Source organism: Lutjanus erythropterus, chromosome 8 (assembly GCF_056507025.1).
Source record: "Lutjanus erythropterus isolate fLutEry1 chromosome 8, fLutEry1.hap2, whole genome shotgun sequence".
NCBI lineage: Eukaryota > Metazoa > Chordata > Actinopteri > Lutjaniformes > Lutjanidae > Lutjanus > Lutjanus erythropterus.
In genome coordinates, this window is record NC_139324.1 from 33,712,156 (window position 1) to 33,734,433 (window position 22,278).

Consider the following 22,278-nt stretch of genomic DNA (forward strand, 5'->3'; position numbering starts at 1 on the left):
CTTGCCGTAAGTAAATTTTTACTTGCTCCAGTACAAATTGTTTTATTTATTTGCAGTTATCAAATAACAGCAAAGACTAAAGTTAGTGGTCATGTTTAATCAAGGGCTAGAACATCTGTAAAACTTTAGAAAATAGTGGAAAAATGTCCAAAAAAGTCCAATGTGATGTCTTTAAAAGCCTCATTTTGTCAGTCGAAACTGAAAGATATTCAGTTTAATGTGATAATAAACAGAGAAAAGTTGGAAATCTCCATATTTGATTCTCTCCTCCAAGACACCTGCTTCAAATGATCAGCTCGTCATCAAGCCTCTGCAGAAGCCTGATAACAACCTGTTCATTTGAATCAGGTGTGTTGGAGCAGGGAAACATTTAAAACATGCAGAGCCACAAAAACCAGGGTTGGGAAATGCTGAACTATAATTACTTTGACTTAACAAGTGGCATGTAAAGAGACATCTGGACAGACTTTAACAAATCTAATGGTGTGCCACCTTTTTTTGTATATCAATATTAATAATGTTGAGGTTGAGCACCCAGTTTTCCTCTCTCTGGGAAGCACACTTATGTTTTTTTGGATTCACTCACCATCAGGGCCGCATGCCCAGGCACTACCATTGCACCTCACCCCCTTGTCTCTCACCTCTCCTTTCCTGTCGGCTCTCTCCTGCGCTCTCACGAAAGCAAAACTAAATTTGAAAAGTGCCACATCCTTACCCTGCTCTAACCTTAACCATAAAACCAAGCCCGAGCCCTCAAGCAGCACCTGAAAGGAGAAAGTGGCAGCGGAGCCTGGTCGGGATGACCTGACGTCACAAATATGCCCTCAATCTGAAGGTCTAAAACTCAAATTGGCTCTCAGAAAGATAGAAGCGCTGGAGCACTCACACACACCTCAAAGCCATAAAAATAGATTGTGAGTGACTCAGCCGTTATGTAAAGTCCATCTCTGATAGGGCCGCCTGGGGCTGTTTATGTCAGTTTAGCTTGACGGCAGTGGAGCTGAGGTGACACGTGTCTGCTGTGTCCGAGCTTCAACACACACACACACACACACTTTTCCCAGAATGTGCGTGTGGGCCTCTCTCACTCTCACTCTTCCTTCCTTTTTCTTCTCCTAAGCCCACATTCCCCCGGTGTGTGTCCCCCGATGGACAAAGATGTGATACAGTCAGTGTAATGGACTCCCCTCCAGCCCAAACAGCGCACGTTATTAGCATTTCAGCGCAGACTGGGAGGGAAACACCACGTTAGACATGAATCACATCCGCCATCCCTCTGGCCAGGTGGACAGTTCAATCAATACGGATAAACATGAGCAAACCAGGACTGGGATCTGGAGCGATACGGTGCAGCTTGCCGTTGTCTGTATCAGCCTCTTCTCCTGAAACAGATGTGATGCAGAGTGTTATCATCTGCACAGATTTCCCATGGGAAAACACTAACTTGTATTAATTATAATGAGACATTTTAATCATCTTTCATGCAAATATGTTTTCCCCCTCCTCATTAACCTGAGTATGAATAGACACCTTTATTTTTCCCATGATGGTCAGAGGCTTTTCCAGCCTCACTAGGATGAAATTCACAGGGAAACAGTGTTTCCAAGTGTTTTTAAATAATTTAGTTTGAAAATGGTCACATTTAAATACCTAAATTTAGCCAAAAGTGTTTTTAGTACTTTATTGCAATGATTAAAAATTAATCATTCCAGACAAGTGTGTCTGTCATGTATATTGCAATTTTTTTTTAATATAAATTAAATTAATACATACAGAAATGAAATGATGTAAACTCAACCCAACCACAGGGAGAAAGGAAACAAAAAAAACAAACAAACAAACAAATTTATTTACTTGAGTTAGATTCATATAATTATACATACGACTATCTTAGGGGTAGATCTTAGTATTTTTTGTGTGTCATCTCTATTTATATATGATCATTTTTCGGTGTTAAAATTTGTTCTAATGCTGTCAGCCATAGTTTTTAACAATAGGTTGTTTCCATGTCCTCCTGCTTCACGGTCGTCACATCCAGTGTGTTAAAGAGATGCACGTCAATAATGTTTATCACCCCTAGTAATTTTCTAGTTTTATAGTCTCTGCTTGGGGGGGCAACATTTGTCATATTCACAGGGTGTAGTTAAGTGCCTCATATTCACTTTCCAAGCAAATTCTCTCCAGTATTTGGATTGTGATATCTTAAAATTCCCATCCAAAAGTGAAAAAGCACTTTAAAGTGTTTAATGCCTCCCAGTAATCCAGACGATGAAGGTAATTAGAGACTCAGAACTCGCTCGTCATACCACAAATAATCAGACGCAGCATCCCATTCAGTATTTCTGTTTACACCCGGGTGACAATAGGTACACAGCCTCTATTTGTTTACCTATAAAGAGCAAGAAAGTCAGTTTGCAAAGATTGTTGCAGCGGGATTAACGGATTAAGGACAGGACTGTCTTCGAGTAACGATCTGGGTGACCTGGAAGTTAGCGATAACACTTTGTTGAGTGATCTTTTCATGCCTCCACGCGGGGGACGTTATGTTTTTGGGCCATTTGTCATTCCAGACATCCGTCCAGCCGTTTGTCCATCCATCCCATTCTTGCTAACACTTTGACAAAAGGTCTTCGCACTCGGTACACGTCCACTGACGATCACAGCTCAAGTTTCTTAGGTTATGTTTTTTATTTCAGTCATTCATGTTGAGTTCACTGTTTTACTTTGAAACTCACATCTACTCTTTGATCGGCTTCACCTGTGTCTGATTGTCTGTCCCGCCCTGATTGCCTCACCTGCGTCTCGTTCTTCCTCTCCTCACTACAGGATTTAGTACACTCTAAATACTTGTTTTCTCTCAGTACCGGTTTGTCTTAGCTCCTTGTGTGTCTAGCGCTCCAGTCTTTTGTTTCCCTGTGTCCTTTTCTTGCTTTTTTGGATTATGCCTCTTGTTTGACTTTGCCTCTGCCTCTTCCCCAAACCCACCTTTTTACCAGTAAAGACTGTGCGATCTTACCTGAACTGTCTCCAGAGTCGTGCGTTCGAGTCCACCCTCACGTAGTTCACCAGGTGTAACACTGATTGGATTCTGGTGGTCAGAGGTCAGTGGTCAAGGTCACTGTGACCTCAAGTTCATCCCATTTTCATGAACACGACATCTTAGGAACACCTCGCACAAACATCTGGTACACATCTGACACAAAGCACTTGGACTCAAAAACAAAACAAACATGTTTTTGCACATAATTCATTCTGACTAAATTTCACATAAATGTCTAATTGGATAAAAAAAAGATGAAGTTCTCTGTACTCCTCTGTAAAAATGTTTCTCACTGGAAATCTTTCACTGGAATCAGACACGTCAATATAGCAAAAAACAAAACTACACTTATTACCTTATTAATTATTAAATTCCCTTAAAGTCTTCACCACATACCAAATTACAAGCCAGGTGCAAATAGCATTGATGGGCTTTGGACTCCTTTGTGCTGGTTTCTGTCACAGGCTGTATACACCTGGGTGTATGCTTCATGTATGCTTTCTCTTCACTTACGTCATTTGGTGTGTGTAGCTTACAAGCTGTTATATCACACTTGATACCATATGGACTATTTTTTTGAAAGAAGAGTTTGACAGGGAGGCATCAGTGCTAAAAGAAGTTCAAATCAAAAAATCAAATTGAATCATGACCTTAAAATCAAAAGTCAAATAGAATCCTGGATTTGAAGAATCGTGAAACCCCTATTGACACCTCGAAGCTTGTTTTTGTCATGCGGGGCTATATACACCTGGGTGCAAATAGCATCTGCCCTTAATTTTCTTTTTTACAAAATCACACAGCCAAAACAAAATGTGCGAGTGTGTTTGTGCAACTGCATGACTGAGCTGAGGCATCGGTGTTGTCGGGTTAAACGGAGGGGTGGGTAAAGGGCTTGAGGCCAAGGAAGCAAAACACACACACATGCACACACACACACACACACACACACACACACACACACATACACCACCACCTCTGAGTCTCCCTGTGAGCACACAGCCCTGTAGTGAGAGACGGAAAGCGAGGAAAGCAGAGGGAGACAGAAAGCGAGAGATGCAAGAGTCTCCTCACAGTTCTGTGTCAGTAACAGGTTTCAGACAGAAACAGACACACACACACACACACACACACACACACACACACACACACACACACACACTGACTCACAGACTGTTAAATTAAACGTGCTAAATACTGTGTGTGTGTGTATGTGTGTGTGTGTGTGTGAGAGAGTGTTGCACATAGTTAATGACAGTCTTAATTGGTGCAAGCAAATATCCCTCCCACCGCTCCCCATTCTACATCTACTAATGGAAAGGCATCCACTCCCCGAAGACAGTAAGGAGAGACGATGTATCCCATGAACATGAGCGTGCACACACACACACACACACATTCAGATATTTTTTTCTGTGCAACATGATGAATTAATAGCACACCCATCTTGCATGCAAAATACGGAAATATCTGCACAAGTGTGCGTCTACAGGCACATGAAAAGATGGCATAAGAAAAAACACAGCTTCCAGCAGCTGTAACATGCAGTCAGAGACTCTCTCTCTCACACAGGAATGTATATAAATTTTTTTATATTCAGTTTTGTTCACAAATGTGTTAAAATCTTCTGCCAAGATAATCCATCCATCTGACAGGCGTGGCATATAGAGAGGCTTATTGAACAGAATGATTGTTGCACAGGTGTGCTTTGGACTGGTCTCAATAAAAGGCATTTATTAGTCACTGAACTATGGATACGTCACATAGAGCTACAGATACATTTTTCCTTTTATAAGACAGTATTATACCCTTTGTTAGACCTCATTAGAGGGTAATTAGGAAAACATTTCAGTGGAACTGAACTGTAAACAGGGTTGAGAGGGTTACACTGCCTTTGTTCTGCTTTTTAACAAGGTGCTGTATCTAATATAATTTAGCTTTTGGAGACATTTGACATTTCTGGAGCTGCTGTTAAGGTTTCATAGCCTGAAAAAGAAAAGACCAATTACAGTTGGCGAGTTTGAGTGGTCATGTGGAGGGAAGTTGATATTGATGAGTTGTTTGATGCTCACAGTAGAAGAAGTTCACTGGATTTTACAAAGTGCAGTGATTATAATGGCTTAAAAAAATCAAATTTATTTAATAGAAGCTTGTAGCACATCCACACACTCATTAACACTTTTACCCACTCCCAAAAATAAAAGCGTAGCTTATTACTCTTGAGGCATTTGTGACTCTTTTCATCACGAATGCCTTTCAGTCAAAAAGAGGGACCAAAGCCGCAGTCCGGACGCGAATCCAGGACGTTGTTGTGTGCTGTGTGTCGTCGCCCACTGCAAACACATGCGAAAATCTCAGGTATCACTTTCATGTTTACAAGCTGGCCTTTGGCTCCTCTCCCCACGGAAAGCCTGTGGCGGCTGCAGCTGAGGCGACACAACAATTACCAAATCTGTCCACGTACAGTCCACTGCCTTTTCCCACCCGCGGCTCCTAGCGCACATCCGGCCATCTGTGGAGGGGATCTCTCTCTCTCTGAATCGTCTCTCCTGAGGTTTCCTCTATTTTTTTTTTCTCTGACTTAGAATCTGAGTGTTAGTGTTTGTTTTTTGAGAGAGCTTGGGTTTGGTTGGAGACCTGCGCTGCTGTGGGCTGATAAAGCCCTTTGAGATTCTGTATGTGATACTGGTCTTTACAAAGAATCTTGATTTCTTGTAAAGAGGAAGAGGAAATATTCATCATCTCATCACCTTATATAAGAAGAGCAATACCACTCTTGTGTCTGTGTGGTAAAAAATCCTACCAGCACCTCATAATTTTACTAATAGACCCTTTTCACTGCTGATGTTTTGACTCGTTAAATAAAGTAAGGCACAGGTGTGATAAATAATGACATTAACTGTCACAGTGTCACAAGTAAAAGTGCAAAATATTAATTAATAAAAGGTTTTGTTATTCTTACCAAAACTTTTTTTTATAATCAGCAAAGTTTCCCTGCCAAACACGTGCGAGTCACTATGTGAAGGTGGCAGTGTTTGATTTTTTACTCACAGGCTGGCTGCTGCCTGCAGTGCTCTGAAAATCCACCAGAGGGCAGAAGACAGATTGCACACTACAGGTGGAATCACAAGCATTGTGTAGAATGGCTGCAATCAGCTCCGGCTAACGTGACGCAGCCGTGCGTGCATCAAATGGCGTTACAGGGCTAGGTGGTGCTCTGAGGTCCATCTGTTAAATTGTACTCTTTCCTGCTTTTCTGTTTTGCCAGAAACTTACAGATTCTCCTCCCCGATACTTTACATCTGTGGTTCCCAAACTTTTTCAGCCGCACCCCCTTTCAGTGGTTGAAAAAAGTTCATCCCCCGCCCACCACACAATTTTTATAGAGCTGCAACAATTAATTGATTATTAATCAACCATAAAATTAACCGTCAACTATTAATTACTACTACTACTTCATTGTTTTATATCATTTTTTTTCACAACAGTCTCAGATTTCAGCTTCTCAAAGGTGAATGTTTTCTGGTGTCTTTACTCCTCTCTGACAGTAAACTGAATATTTTTGGGTTGTGGACAAAACAAGACATTTGAGGACGTCATTTTGGGCTTTGGGAAAGACTGATCAACATTTTTCACAATATTCTGAAACTTTATGGCCCAAACATCTAATTAATCAAGAAAATAATGGACAGATTAATTCATGATGGGAAAATGACTGACAGAATAATCAACACTGAAAATAATTGTGATTTGCAGTCATTTATCATTAAGAATAATTGTGGGAGCAGCTGATAAAAATGGATTCAAAAACTGAATTTTAGTGATATAAAGGTCAGCATGACGGCATCAGCATATTTCCCAATAGAAATCATTCGTTCAACTTTGTTTCACTCTATTTCTCCCCTTCGCATCAACAGTGATGTACAGAGGTAATGGCTTGCTTGAAAAACTTTTTAAGCATTTCTTCATCGCCCTCTCTCTTATCAGCATGTACACAGACACACACATACACACACCTGCTGCTATTTACACACACCAGATACACTCAATATCCTCAATTTCTCTGTGCACACACAGACCGATGTGCTTCAGATTGCATAATAAGGCATTCCCCTTGGGTTTGTCTTTCCTGCGTATACATGCACATGTGCTGTCTCATTAGGGGCTGGACACTGCGTAGCCTGCAGCGCTGGCTGAGTCTCTGTCGGAGCTTTGAGTCCATCCTCGATTGTCTGCCTCTCAGATGGAGGAAAAGCTCCGAAAGCGGCAGCTCAAACACGCGAGAAAAAGACAACATCAGTTCACACAAGCTGTTGCACTCCGTAGCCCAAATTGCCCGTGACACACCCGGAAAATCCCCTTTCTTCTCGATATGACACTTCACCTGCCATCTCCCCTGGGTGGCAGCTGATCAGCAACAAAAACAAACATGGGGCAAAGTGTTAAGGAACAGCGTGTCAAAAATGTCCAATTTGAATTCTGTTAGTGGCATTCTCTCCTAAAAATATCCAATATCATCTACCTTCTCCTCTCACCAGGAATAAATTTATGTGAAACATGAAATAAGGATTACATTTTAGCAGGAAGCGCACACACGCACACACACACACACACACAGACACACACAGAGGTCCCGTAGAGCTGTTGTCAGCCTGGATTTACAAAATAAGACAAGTTGGGCTTTGCAGCCAGCCAGTGGTTGTCATAGAAGACTAGGTGACTGTTGTTTGGAGCTATTTTGATGCTGTTCACATGTTATTTACATCACACACCCTCCTGTCATGTCCTGTTCCCAGCATGTCTCAGGGTGTGTGTGTGTGTGCACATACGTCTTCATCTGTGTGTGTGTGTCTGCGTATGTGTGTCTCCCTGATGTCCCATCATCCCAAATAATCATCCCATAGTCATGCGTGAGATGCGATTTCCTTTAAACAATAGCAGGCCAGCTCGCCTCGCTGACCCCCTCAACCTCTCAGGCTGAGGCAGAACAAACACTCACACATGCACGCAAGCACACACACACACACACACGTCCTCTCAGCTCGCATTAACGCGCACATTTAAATACACACACTCACGCAGCCTCCACGGCTCAGCCTCCGTCAGAGCAGTGGTGATGACACAGTCTCTTTATGTTGCTGCTCATTTAACCGCCTTCTATGCAGACTTTAATAACTGGGGCCAACTTCATGTCAGCGCCGCTGTTACAGCCTGACCTTAACTATTGGATAGCGGGCAAGACACAAACTAATACTAATGATTTCCCTGCCAAAAGGAGAAAGGGAAGCGGCTGTGAATGCCCCAGACCTGTCTTTAACACAGATGATTGTAATTTAGTTGAAATGAAGGACTTGGAGACTTTGGGTGGCCTACTTTGAGTGCCAGTGATAATTCAGTTGGCTCTGCCCTGCCAGCCAAACGCAATCCATCACAGCAGTAGGCTGTCCGTTCAGATCTGAGCTGTATGGACAAGAAAATAGCACCCGTATTTAGGTTAAAGTCTTTTTTGGTAGAGATAATGATGTTCTGATGTTGTTTCTTTCTTTTGGGACAAGCTTTCAGTCCTGTGAGATGTGTTAATCACCTGTCAATCAGATGTTGTGGCCGGATTTTCATGAGACACTGTAAGATAATTGACTGATAAATAATAACAGAGGAAAATATATTGAAAACAATAACAAAAAAAAAGGTTTATTGTTTGTCCAGCTTTCTCTTCCTTTATTATGGGCAAATATCCATTTAGATTAACAGCGGTAATTAAGCACATTTCAGTGTACTTTGTCACTCAAATAACAAGTAAACTGCCATAAACTTATTCTGTCCAGTATCCCATACTGGTCACTACTGTTCACCACCTGCGGGCCCAAAATATTTTTTAATAGCAAAGTATTGACAGTCTGGCTAGCGAACTGGATTTCTGTGTAGCTAACTTTAGTTTTTGTTCTGTGTTGCTAACTTTAGTGGTTGGTCTGTGTAGCTAATTTTAGTAGTTGGTCTATGTAGCTAATTTTAAAAGTTGGTCTGTGTAGCTAACTTTAGCAGTTGGTCTGTGTAGCTAACTTTGGTAGTTGGTCTATGTAGCTAATTTTAACAGTTGGTCTGTGGAGCTAACTGTAACGGTTGGTCTGAGTAGCTAACTTTAGTGGTTGGTCTGTATAGCTAATATTAGCAGTTGGTCTGCATGGCTAACTTTAGCGGTTGATCTGTGTAGCTAACATTAAAAGTTGGTCTGTGTACCTAATGTTAGCATTGTCCTGTGTAGCTCATGTAAGTCACTTATATTGCTACAGGTTAGGTAAGTCATTATTTTGAGATAGTAACTTGTTATTTTGAGAGTTTATCATTATCTACTGACTCATTATTATTCATTATACTAACCCTGTATTTTGAGATAGTTGTTATTTTGTCTCGTTATTTTGAGATACTAATTTGTTATTTTGAGAAACTAACTCATTATTTCAAAGTACTTAAGAATTGTACATAAGCCCTGTAGTGAGTAAATGTACTTATCTTATAATGCAAAGTGGATGGCTTACTTCAATATAGATGTAAATGACAATCTATATAAAACAACAACCAGATGCAGATTAAGTAATTACCCTTAATTAGTTTCCAGTCTCACACAGGTCGTATTGATTCACTGACAGCCATTAGCATTTCAACATTTTGTTTTGGGAAGGTGGCTCGGTACAGCAGGTGACCTTTTATTCTATTTCCAGGAGACTGAAGTAAACATTCATCCAAGATGAACAGGCTGAATGACAACTTGGCTCTTTTAATCACTACCTGATAGTTTCACAATCATCAATTATGCACACAATAGGGCATTCATGTAACCGCTTTGAGCTCAGAACCACTTTCAGATTTTTTTGTAGGAGGAGGCCTTGTTCAAAAATGAGTGAACGAATTTCATTAATTTTGGAAAAAACCTATTCTATAAGCATATATTTACAAGGATACTCTCATCATTGAAGTCTGGCTCTTTGTATATAATATACTTGTATAGACAGTAATTAAGTACATGTGACAAGTCATTTAGCATCTTGATAAAATGTGAAACAACTGAGAATAACTTTTCTCAAAATTGTCAGGAGGTCCGCGGTGGAAGTGATAAAACTCAGCTGCAGAAAATTGGCAAAACCTCAGAGGATAAAACCGATAAATTATTGAAAAATATCATTACCATACACTTATTTTGTAGTTTTTAGGAGGGAACAGGGGTTTGTAAGGGGAGATAGCAGGTCAACAGTATGCCACACAGAATATATCATCTGAAAGCTACAAACCTGAAGATTAATTTAAATGTTTGTAGTCATAAAATCTATAATAAATATTGTGTTTTTTAGGCGCTTATTCACATTTTTAACAACTTCAGAGTGTATAAGGGCTTAGACAGTTATAATGGAAGTATATAATGGTCATTTGCCTCCTTAACATGTCTCATATTGTTGTTGCAGCAGTTTTTGGGTTGATACTATTTATTAACCATTTGAGAATTGATAAAAAAAATTCTCAAAAAATCCTCCAAAACCCACAATAACTCACTAAAACTTTGAGGAACACCACAGAAAAATTAATGCTATATCAAAAACTTTTGACATTTTGGAGATTTCTGCAAGAATTTATTCTTTCTGTGACTGAATGGTGAGTATTGCTGTTCTGGCGGTTGCTCAGAAACCCCTGAATTGTCAGTATACATATAGGAAAGCCATACATACTCTGAACGCCTCAGGTCTGTTGTTTGTGGTTGTGGAGTTTCATGAGGCAGCGAGGACCCTATAGGTCATTTTATACAGCAAGGTCAAGTTTTAAAAAATGATCTACACGTTTTTACAGTTTGAGAATTTAAGAACCACTTTATGGCTACAATAATGATAAGTGAAAATTAAAATGTTAAAAATATGATCCCTTAATTTCTTCCTTTGGTCAAACCTACGGGGAGCCACTGGATGCAGGTTGCAGATCCCTGGTTTAGGGAAAGCAGTGTGCTGAAATCCTTAAATAGAATCGGTGAAAATAACACATTTATACTGCATGCAAAAACCGCATGTTTTTGCCCAAAACTTTATGCATACTAATGGATTCCTTAGGTCTAATTATCTTGATATCTGTATCTTCACTTCAGCTTTAAAGCTGAGTATGCTGCAACCTCTGAAAATAATGGCTGTCGGGGACGTCCACGAGGAGTTGAAGAGGTCTGACATGAACATTATATGTGCATTATCCATTTTTATTTGAAGTTATTTACTAAATCTAAAAAAAGTATATGGAAATGCATATAGATATAGGCCTGTGTAATTCTTTTTGAATCATGAAATCTTGTGCAACAAGCCCGAGTTACATCATAGTTCATGCATCATGTAGCAGATGTTATTGGAAAAACCACATTTGTTTAGGGAAAACTTTGCGCTGATTAAATCAGAGGAATATGTGCTCAGTTGGCAGCAAAAGTCACGATTTTCACAGCTGAGGTCCTATTTGACTAATTATCACAGCAGCATGACTAGCCTCTAATAAGAGTAGACTGGTGTGATGGACCCAAGCGATCCCAGGAGAAGAAAACCTAACATCCAGCAGTCTGATAGAGGAGAGCTGCAGCAGAAAGGAGTCGCGCTGCTCCAGAAACATGTTCTTAAAGTCTATATATCCTGGGAAATTATGGTTCAAACTGGTGTGTCATGCCTCTGTTGCTTCTGTCGTGTGTGACCTATCTGGCTGCAGTTAATAAGATAGTCAGTGAGCTGAAGGCAGCAATATGCTGGATCTGCAGAGGAGGATCATACGGCACATCAAGCAGCCAAGCAGCAGCGACGAGGCCCCTCCATCACACACTAATTCCACCTCCACAGATAAGTGATGGAGAGCTGCCAGAGAGCCGTGTTTTTCAAGGTTAACTAGTCAGTGAGCTGCCAGAGCAGCTGGTTAAGTGGGCAATCTCAAGAAGAGTCCATTTTTTTTAATGGATGGACTCTGAAAATAACAACTCAGAGACTAACTCATCATTTTGAGATTCCAACTCATTATATTTAGATGGGCTGAGGAAGTATTTATTTTGAGATTCTAACTCATTATTTTGAGAAACCTTCTCTTTATTTTGAGATAGTAACTCATTATTCAGAGAGTTTCTCATCATTTTAAGACACTAACTTGTTATTTTTGGATAATAACTCACTACTTGAGTTATTAAATAATGACTTAGATACTAAGTCATTATTTTAAGAAAGTTTCTCATTATTTTGAGATACTAAGTCTTTATTTTTGGATAATAGCTCATTATTTTGAAGCATTTCTCATTATTTTGAGATGCTATCATTACATTGAAATAACAATTTATTTTGACATACTAACACAATATTTTGAAAGGTATCACATCAATTTGAGAAAGTTTCTCATTATTTTGAGGTATCAAGTCATTATTTTGAGAGTTCCTCATCATTTTGAGATATTATATAATTATTTTGAGATATTAAGTTATTATTTTGGGATATTATGTCATTATTTTCAGAAAGTTTCACTTTATGTTGAGATAGTAACTCATTATTTTGAGAGTTTCTCATCATTTTTATGGATTAAGTCATTATTTTGAGATATTAAGTGATTATCTTGGGATATTATGTCATTATTTTCCAGAAAGTTTCACTTTATTTTGAGATACTATATAATTTTGAGATAAATTAGTAATTATGTTGAGATACTCATTTGTTATTTTTACTCACTAATAACTCACTATTTGAGTTATTAAATAATGGCTTAGAGATACTAATGCATTATTTTGAGAAACATACTCATTATTTTGACATAGTAAGTCATTGTTTTCCTTATTATAATAACTTAGAGGATTTGGCAGAAATAGGCTTCTATACAAATAACCTTCTCCACTGTCTTTCTGTAGCAAATACTTATTGAGAGGTAGACGAGGAAGGAGGCGAGGACGGACGACTTCATATTGGAACGTTTCCCTTACACGGAACTGCCCTCTCTGTCCAGAGCTGCTCCTCCAGCTCCTCCTCTGAGTCTGTGTCTGCACTGCTCACTCCGTTGCAGGACCAGGCAGAGATGGTGCCTGCCTTTTGGATTTATCTTGTACCAATTATCAAACTTTACCTGCTCGGACTGAAGGTCCTGTTGGCGCAGCTGTTCAGCAGACCTTTCAGGCTGCCAGGTCAGTTCAACTTCAGGTTCAGACAGGTGTTACATTCCGTTACGAGTCAACCTGAACTTATTGGTTCGTGAGTCATGTAGACAGCAGCTGAATTTACATTTTAATAATATTTATACCTACAACTAGTAACCTACATTTAGCAAGGAGCAGTTTTCATTGGAGTGTGAGCTGTTACCGTACTGCAGTATCTAACGTTAAGGTAATGCTAGCCATGTTAGTGTTAGCTAACCTAACGCTAGTAAGAAAGAAGTGTGAAAGTAGAAACATGACCGAAAGAAAGTGCTGTCTTCTGTATTATCACTGCCGAATTGAGCAGAAGACCTAAGTGGTTCCTCCTCTTCTGAAATGTTGCTGCTCAAAGTGTCCACATTTGTCGCCAAATGATTTGCGGTAAAATGTCTACTTTTTTATAACGGAGTTTGGTCTGGTGTGACTCTCCACAAGAAAACAGAGCGGATTAGAGCTACAGGTCAATCAGGACGCTGGTTTGACAGCGCAGCCTACGCTCAACCAATCAAATGCAGTACAGCGGTCACTCAGGATGTGCCCAGTCCTGTTCCAAGAGTTATATGATGCATGAATTTTATTAATTTAATTGTAACGTTAATAGATGATGATGCAATTAACGCAAGGTCAACAGTCAGACATGCATTACAAATTACTAATTGTGTTTAATTGGTGTGCTCAGGAAAAGAAAAAGGTGTGGCTGTTGTTCAACCATGGCCATGGCCAGTAGTAAAAACACAATTATAAGACAGTAGCAGACATATTCAGATGCAACCAGTGTTGGAAAGAATACTGAAAATCTGTACTCAAGTACAAATACTGTTACATTGCTAAATTATACTGAATTACAAGTAAAAATACTGCTGTTAGAAAAATACTTAAGTAAAAGTATTCATTGCAAAAACTACTAAGAGTATTAGTTACTTTTAACCGCTGATGTCACAGTCACCTCTTCAAACTAGGATTGCAAATTTTGTGCATTTTCCTGAACCAAAATGCTAACAATTGATTAACCATAAATATTTTATAAGATACAAAACACAAATGGCTCTGTCAGACAAAACTTTCTTTGAGTGAAAGGAGCAGTGGAGAAATATATTGTTGTTTTCAATTGTTTAAATAAAACTTTCAGTAGTAGTTGCTACCTTGGTAGTATGGGGGATCCAAATAAATAAATACTTGAACAGAGCAGAGACAAAAAAGTGCATTTCTCTTACTAAATATTCATGGTTTAACGATTGTTGATTTTTAACATGTTGAGTGATTGGTTATGGAAACTGCACAAAATTTGCAACCCTAATTTGCTAATTTGATGGTTTTTGACATTTTCTTTCATTGATCTGATTCTATGACTCAGTGATGTAGCTGAAAAATTTATCACAATGAAATTTTCATTCCAGTCGATACTGATGATTTTTAATTACCTATTTTTTAACAAAGACCAGGAGAAAATAGTGAATTTAGACACTTTATTTTGAATTTAATCAAATTTATTTGAATTTGGTTGAAATTGATTGAGGCACACAGCTAAGAGACTTACTAGACTTTAAAAAACCAAAAACAAAAAAACATCCTTACCATACTTGCGAGCAGACCTGTCTTTCTTTTATTAACAATTTCCTCACCGTCTGCACTAATTTCTCACTCAACGCTGTTTCTGTTGTTGTGTCATATGTCGAAGGTGCAACTGAACAACACACCTGTTAAATGATTGGCTGTTTACAGGATATAACAGGTTGTGTCAATTGCTAAAACATGTCACTCCTGTTTTATTTACCAGATCTATTTTATCTCTAGTTGTCTATTAATTTCTTTATTGCAATTAAAAAATGAATGCTGGTGTTGTTCATATCTACCACAGAAGTTCCACCACACTATGGCTGTATAAAGTAATTTGTAATTATTTATTATAAGGCTGCATCTAAAGCTTATTTTCATTGTTGATTAATCTATTGATCATTTCTCAATTAATTGATTACTTGTTTGGTCTATAAAATATCAGAAAATGGTGAATGGTCAATCAGTGTTTCCCAAAGTCCAGGATGACAAATGTCTTGTTTTGCCTACAACCCAAAGATTCTGTTTACTGTCATTAAAAGTAAAGATACCACAACATCGCAACCCTAGACTAAACATGTCTTTGTTGTTATTTGATAACTGCTAATAAATAAAACAGTTTGTACAGGGGCAAGTAAAAATCAGCTTTGGGCAAGTAGATTTCTTACCCACCCATTAACCCTATATGGGAAACCATTCTGCTCTTTCCTTAAATCTGGGGGACACTATAAAAGCAACTCAGAAACTGTAAGGCTCTCTAACAAAGTGAAGGAAAATTGTTATACAGTACCAAAAGAATTAAAAAATCTAGATAAAGTTCATCTGAGTTACTACAAAGACTTCTCATGTGTGTGAATAGCGTCCCGTCTTGAACTGGCTTCTTTATCAAATGACATTCTCCCTGATATCTGTGTGTCCTCTTCTACCTCTGCCAGCGATGCCCAGACAAGATGGCAAGGTTGCCATAGTGACAGGAGGAGGCAGGGGAATCGGCTATGAGGTAGTCCGCCACATGGCCAGACTGGGGGCGCATGTTATCATAGGTACAGTATCAAGCACCACATCACTGACACACAAACAGGACTAAGGGCTGGAGAGGTAACCTGTAACAGGACGAGCACACATACAGAGAGTTTCCACCTGTTTATACTCAAATTTACAACAAAAACAACCACAAACACAACAATGAAAATTATAACATTTTATGTTTGTAGATTAGTAATGACAGTAATTTACATTTACAATAAAAATATACCAGTAAAAGACTAAACTGAGGCAAAATAACACGTGAAATAAATTATAGAAAATGGATGAAGCCCTTTAGATAAAACCAAGTATATAAAAGTGAATTTTGGGAAAAGTTTTAAAAGACAATCCAAGGTTAACCTCAGGAGATGGTGTGTGTGCAGTCTCACAAGAAATGACCACCATGTAGAGCTGTGTTCTGGTCAGTCACCTGTCCGTAGCAGCAAACATGACAAAACAATCTGTCGAAGCATTTGCATGCAGATGTAGAGCTGGTGGCAGAATTGAGCCTTGTCTCGTCACAGATGATGGTGGGAAAGCCTCAATTACTGCTAAACAGGCTGAGATTAGTTTCGCCCGGTTGTGCAGCAGTAATACAGAGAGAACTGAAAAGACTTGTCAGTCGAGATGAAACCGTATGAAAATTTCATATTAGGATTACAGTGACCAGATTTATCACTGTTATCAGTGTTATCGTGGTTTTGTTAAAATGTGCTGAAGATGTTCAGAAAGTAGTGATGCACACATGGCCACACGTTGGCAGCCCTACTGAAATCAATTCGCCAAATTTTATATTGAAAACTTCTCATTGAATTTGAAATGGCATCATGTTCTTTGCGATGTCATTGTTTTTAGTGATGCAAAACAAACCCATGTTGCATGCAGCACGTGCCCTTAATTCTGGGAGACTGTTTGGTTGATGCTGCACAGTGTTTACCACGAGTTTGTCAAAGTGCACTAATCAAACACAGTTTTAGTGATAAATAGAATTTGAAATGGTAATAATAATCGTCTGTACTTGTCAGGCTGCTTAGAGGACAGCTAACTGCAATGGTGTGATTTTTGGGTCAGAAGCAAACTTAAAGCAAACTGAAACTTAAGAAATAAGATCAAATATACATAAATTACTGCTAAAAGCTAAAAAACAGACTGATATATACCTGTGACTGGCCAATATCGGCGGGCCGATATATCAGCCTGGTAGTGGTAATCAGGGCTGTACCTGTTGAAATAGATTTGCCCGTTCAATACAGAGATTCAATGATTTGTTCCTGTTTTTGTCAGTTAACACTGCAGCGTTACGTCCTTAGATGTGTATTTTGGCGACTTAAAGTCCTACTTCCATTCATCCCAAATGTTTCTTTCATAGTCTGTCTTTGTGTATTAAGTTTGTCGAGCATTGTTCACTGTTTTTAGGGCTGCAGTGATTCATGGATTATCGATTATCATTGAGTAATTTTCTAAGAAAAAAAGTCAAAATTCTCTGTTATTCAGCTTCATAAATCTGAATATTTTTTGGTTTCTTTACTCCTCTCTGACAGTAAACTGAATATCTTGCCATTTTGGGCTTTGGGAAACACTGATCAACATTTTTTCACTTTCTGACATTTTAAAAACAAACAATTATTAATAGATTAATCAAGAAAATAATCGACTGATTAATTGACTCTGAAAATAATCATTAGTTGCGGCTGTTTTTGTAGAATACTGAAATAAAAGGCAGGGAGGAATTGAGATGTTACCGAAACTGTAACTGTAAGGTAAAAAAAAACCACACATTTTTCCCTGGGACCCGCTCAAATGACCACCTGTGGGTCCCGTTGACTCACTATATTGAAAATCTGTCAGCATCACTGCCAGAATACAGAGGATTCTCCTCAGACGTCACTGTGGAGGGTTTTCACTGTTTTCTATCTTTGAAAATTGTTACCAGCAAGGTTTGTGGAAAGGCTACAGATCTTCTTATAATAAAGTAATGTGGATAGTACAGTGAACAAAACCAGGGCTCTGCAGTGCCAGTCGTATTAAGGGGAACCTCTGTGCGTGTGTGTGTGTTTGTGCCTACTTAAAAGCCCGTCACTGTCAGCGATCCGTACTTAGCATCAGACGGTCAACAGCGCGTTCAGATGCCTCTTGACACCCTGTTGATCCGTCTTAAGGTTTGGAATAACATCAGAACAGTTTGTTTTCATCATTAGAAAATATGTGTGATGCTGCACACTGTGAGCTGATGTAAAGACTTTTTGAGCTCCGCTGGAATTAAAAGGCTGATATCAAACCGAGTGTTAAATGCAAATTTTGGATTAGTAGGGGCTGTTTTGCATAAAACAAGGTCTGGTATTGTTCCATTAATTATTTAATAATATTTACTGTTCACAGACACAGGCAATACAGCAAAGTCTTAGAGAGAAAATGGCAGAAATGCTGTATGATATGGTATGTGAAACTCATGTTTCAAATTCAAATAAAGAAAGTAACCAATAACCAAACTGAGTAATGACTCTTTTAAAGGATCTCCCAGCTGACACTCGGCGAGAGGTGGGGGTCCACCCTGGACAAGTCGCCAGTTCATCGCGAATGCTTCTCATTCTTTGTGTCATTGCAATTTTTTTTGCAACTTTTATATAGTACTTATACTTAGTATTCATCATACATTTCCTTCGATAAATCATTATTGTCAAATCTGATTGGCTTACAATGAAAGATGTCTTTTATTTAAGAAGCAGCTTCATTTGAAGAAACATCACACAGAAGAAATGCTGATGAAGTTCTTTTTATTATTTGACTCATAAACTGTAAGTGCGTCTATGGTAAATGGGCTTAATAGGGACGTTTATCCCTGTGTGTATGTACTGTATATAAGTAGTCAGCTGAATGAACTCCCGGTGCACATATATATTTATATCTATGTATAGAGCTCTCTTTCCTCCTTCCTTTAAGTGCCATCTAGTGCGTACTTACCAAGGTCGTGCACTACATCTATCACTCACTTTTCTTGTATCCCTGGAGCCACTTGCTTAAATATGTTGATCACTCCACCTCTGATGTCTTCCCTGTCTTTCTCCGTCGTGTTATGCAGTTCAAGGCTCCCATCTGTGATTAACGCTTCGCCTCCTTCACACACTTCAGCATTTTGTTGAGCCCTCTGACTCCAGGCCCTGAAGTGAATCATTTTGTGCACATTGATGAATCTGTAAATAGGCCCCATTTTTTAAACCAAGGCGCATGTTTTTCTTTCAGAGGAGCTGATTCGTTGTCATATCTGTGGCGGCCGTTGTTGTCGATAACACCGGTCCATATTTGTGTAATCCTCTGCAGCTGCTAGACTGTTTCAGGAAGAGCCTCTTGCTTTAAGAGAGTTTTGTATTCAGGGTGAGATGTTGTTGCCAGTGAGGCAAGGCGAGCAAGTTTCTCTGGAGCAATAATTTTCGCTGTTGATATACAGTATGGTGTGTATACAAGAGTTACTTTGAAAAGCTCTGTAGCTTCACAGGTTATCTGTGGGCATGTGTTGTGTTCTGTTCCAAATGGAAGAAATGCATTCCCTTCTTTAAGAGAGGCATTATCTCCCAATTACATATGGCTGGAACAGGCTGCACATAAGCAAACATGCACTGAGGTTGTTCAGGGGCATCTGCATGGATTTTTCTTTTATACTTGCACACACAACTTGTATTTTTTTTCCTTTTCTGTTAGGGCTGCACAGTGAGGTAAAAACATAATATTTATTGTGACAAATATTTGTTGAGGTCTGTACTGAGCAAACATGTTTTCTTACATCTGGAGAACAAGAATTTCAGGACAGGGCATCTCTGCAGCACTACAGTACTTCAGTGTAATGCTCTTTTGTCGTACACTTTTCCTTTTTTGAAAAATTGCAGCTTCTGTGATTCGAATATTGCACTTAGTCTTATTGTGATTTCGATAATATGTCGATCAATTGTGCAGCTAGGAGGAGTTGAATCAACCAATGAGCTTGCTTGACATGCAGGTCTTTATGAAACGTTTAGCGGGTGTGCACATGGGTCCCCTGCAACCGACGGTCACCAATAACAACCTTTCTCTGTGTAGGTTCGCAGAGACATTTGCATTTATCTTAGCAGAAGCACAATTCCAGTTTCAACCGAAGGAATGATCAGGGAGCAGGATGGGCAGCGGAAGTATGTTTGACTCTGTATATTCTGCATTAGTTGTCTACAAACGTGCCACACTTCTTGGAATTTACAATCCACACAGTCTTTAATTTTAGGTGGTGCAGGACATGAAATACGTAGAAAGTATAATCTGTCATTCAGAAACCAAGCCTTTTCTGCTTTTCCAGACACAGCTACATTTCAGATCCAAACATCTTATACATTTTTGATTGTTTGATTATGATTATTGATTATGCCTTTATTAAAAGTCCAGTGTGTAATATTTTAGAAGAGTTATTAGCAAAATATGGCAGAAATGGACTATGGTGTTCATAAGTATGTTGTCATTAGTTTACTATCGCATGAAAATAGAAAAGATACTTTCTTTACCTTAGAATAAACCGTATCGACAATAGGCGTTGGTCCTCTTCGTTGGAGGATGCTATATTGAACTGCCAGTTTCAACAGTAGCCCAGAATGGACAAATCAATAACCAGCTCTAAAAAAAGAGTCTCTTAAGTATTGTGGTCGGTTATTTTACAGTTCCTGAATCAATTTTTCAATTCCTGAAATGCTGTTTTTCTATATATATAGACAGCTCTTGGTCAGTTAGCTTGATGCTAACACTAAATGGAATTCTCATTGACATGCTAACTGAAATTAGCATTGAAACTCATGGTAATATTATCTAAACAAACAGATCCATTTTATTTCACATACTCAATGTAAAACAGCACATGAATTGGCACTTAAAGTCGTATATTTCCTGAGGAAACTTACCAACTTTAGCAGCCTCAAAAGGTCAAAAGTCATGCCATCGCATGCCAGGAGAGGGCAGCACATATATTTGTATTTTATTTTGTAGTTATTGTTCACTACCTTATGAGCAGGAACAACAAAAGTTTACTTCAAAAAGTATTTAATTTACTGCTTTTATATGCAGTACAGACATGATACTGCTGAAATAAAACTCAGAAAGACTGACATATGATGTGTATGTTTTTGCAAATATGAATCATGATGTGTATGATTCAACTTTCGAAATATGTCTAAATATCAAATCACAATAGTTAACAATCACATTACGTATCAAATCAACACCTAAATATTGTGATAGTATTGAACTGGGGGATAAGTGTGTTATTTTTCACTTTTTTGCAAGTCTTGTGGCCATTCTAGTTCCTCATACAGGCTTGGAAGGGGAGGGTAAATCAAGATGCAGTCTGCAAGCTCATCACTTGTTGTCACTTTATCCTACACACTGGTCTTTTAAGGGCAGACTTAGACTTGGACTCGGCAGCTCATTGTCAGCATCTTAATCGTTATGGCAGCGGGTCGCCTCGAGTGTGTGTTTTTGCATGAAGGAAAATCTGAAGAAAAAATTTAATATCACAACAACAATCATGCAGGAAAAAATCAGTTGTCAAGCAAAGCTCGGTAAAACAACACAACAGCCATTAATCTGATCTGTAGAACGGCGACAGGCCTAATTATAATGTGCCCGACAGCACCTGAAGCTGTTTATATCTGTAGTTTTCTCTGTGGAAGAGACACAGGACTACTAAGATGACATCCTGTGTAATCATTTGTATTGTTTTGCTTTGTTCTTTCATCTGCAGGGTTTTGCTGGGGATTTATGTTTTGAGGAAGTGCATTTTCCTTTTCATCTCAGATTTCTCCCAGCAACACTCCACAACTGGCAGCTGAGCTAACTGCCATTAGCATCTCCTCAAATGTACACTCCCACGGGGCTTAATGTCATTCCTGCTGCTCCCATTAAACTAACAAGATCAAGTTTTGCTCTTTATTCTCTGTTTGTAGTCTACAGTAACTGGGTTTGGTCTCAACGTGACTCAATCATCAGGTCATCAGAATAAACCTTGGACTTGACTTGTGGTTGTGAAGAGAGTGTTTCACTTGTAAGAGCTGAACAGGGATTCTATATTTTACATTCTGCATAAATACCCACTTGAATGATATCACTTAATTTACAAAATCCAAAGAGGTTGTACTTCTTGCCCAGGGAATGCAAATGCAAATCATCTTGAATAATTTTTAATTGTACATGCCCCTTGCAAATTAAACAGTAAACTAAATAAATTAATTGAGGCTGTAGGTTAAGATGTCCAGGTGAAACATCATGATCTGTATTTGCATTCATTGTTCCTAACAGGTCAAATGAATGTTATATTTTCCGTTACCAACTATTTTCTGGCATGAGAAAACGGCTTTTACTGTTACTTTTCTTCTGTTTAATTTTTTATTTTTCCCCAAAGACAAAGGCAGCAGTGATTGTAGGCATATATTATCAGCACAGAAGAAGAATAAACAACACAGATATAAATCAAATGCACCTG

The 22,278-nt window shown here is 38.8% G+C and overlaps 1 protein-coding gene across 1 annotated transcript in view; it reads left to right on the forward strand.

The window, feature by feature from the left end:
* The first annotated feature begins 13,062 nt into the window (after positions 1 to 13,062).
* LOC146323114 (polyprenol dehydrogenase) overlaps positions 13,063 to 22,278 on the forward strand; it is a 50,498-nt gene continuing 41,282 nt past the window's right edge. Inside the window, exons 1-2 of the mRNA XM_084725359.1 lie at positions 13,063 to 13,199; positions 15,698 to 15,805. Coding sequence (XP_084581485.1) covers positions 13,094 to 13,199; positions 15,698 to 15,805 — 214 coding nt within the window. The 5' untranslated portion in view covers positions 13,063 to 13,093. The remainder of the gene's footprint in view (positions 13,200 to 15,697; positions 15,806 to 22,278) is intronic.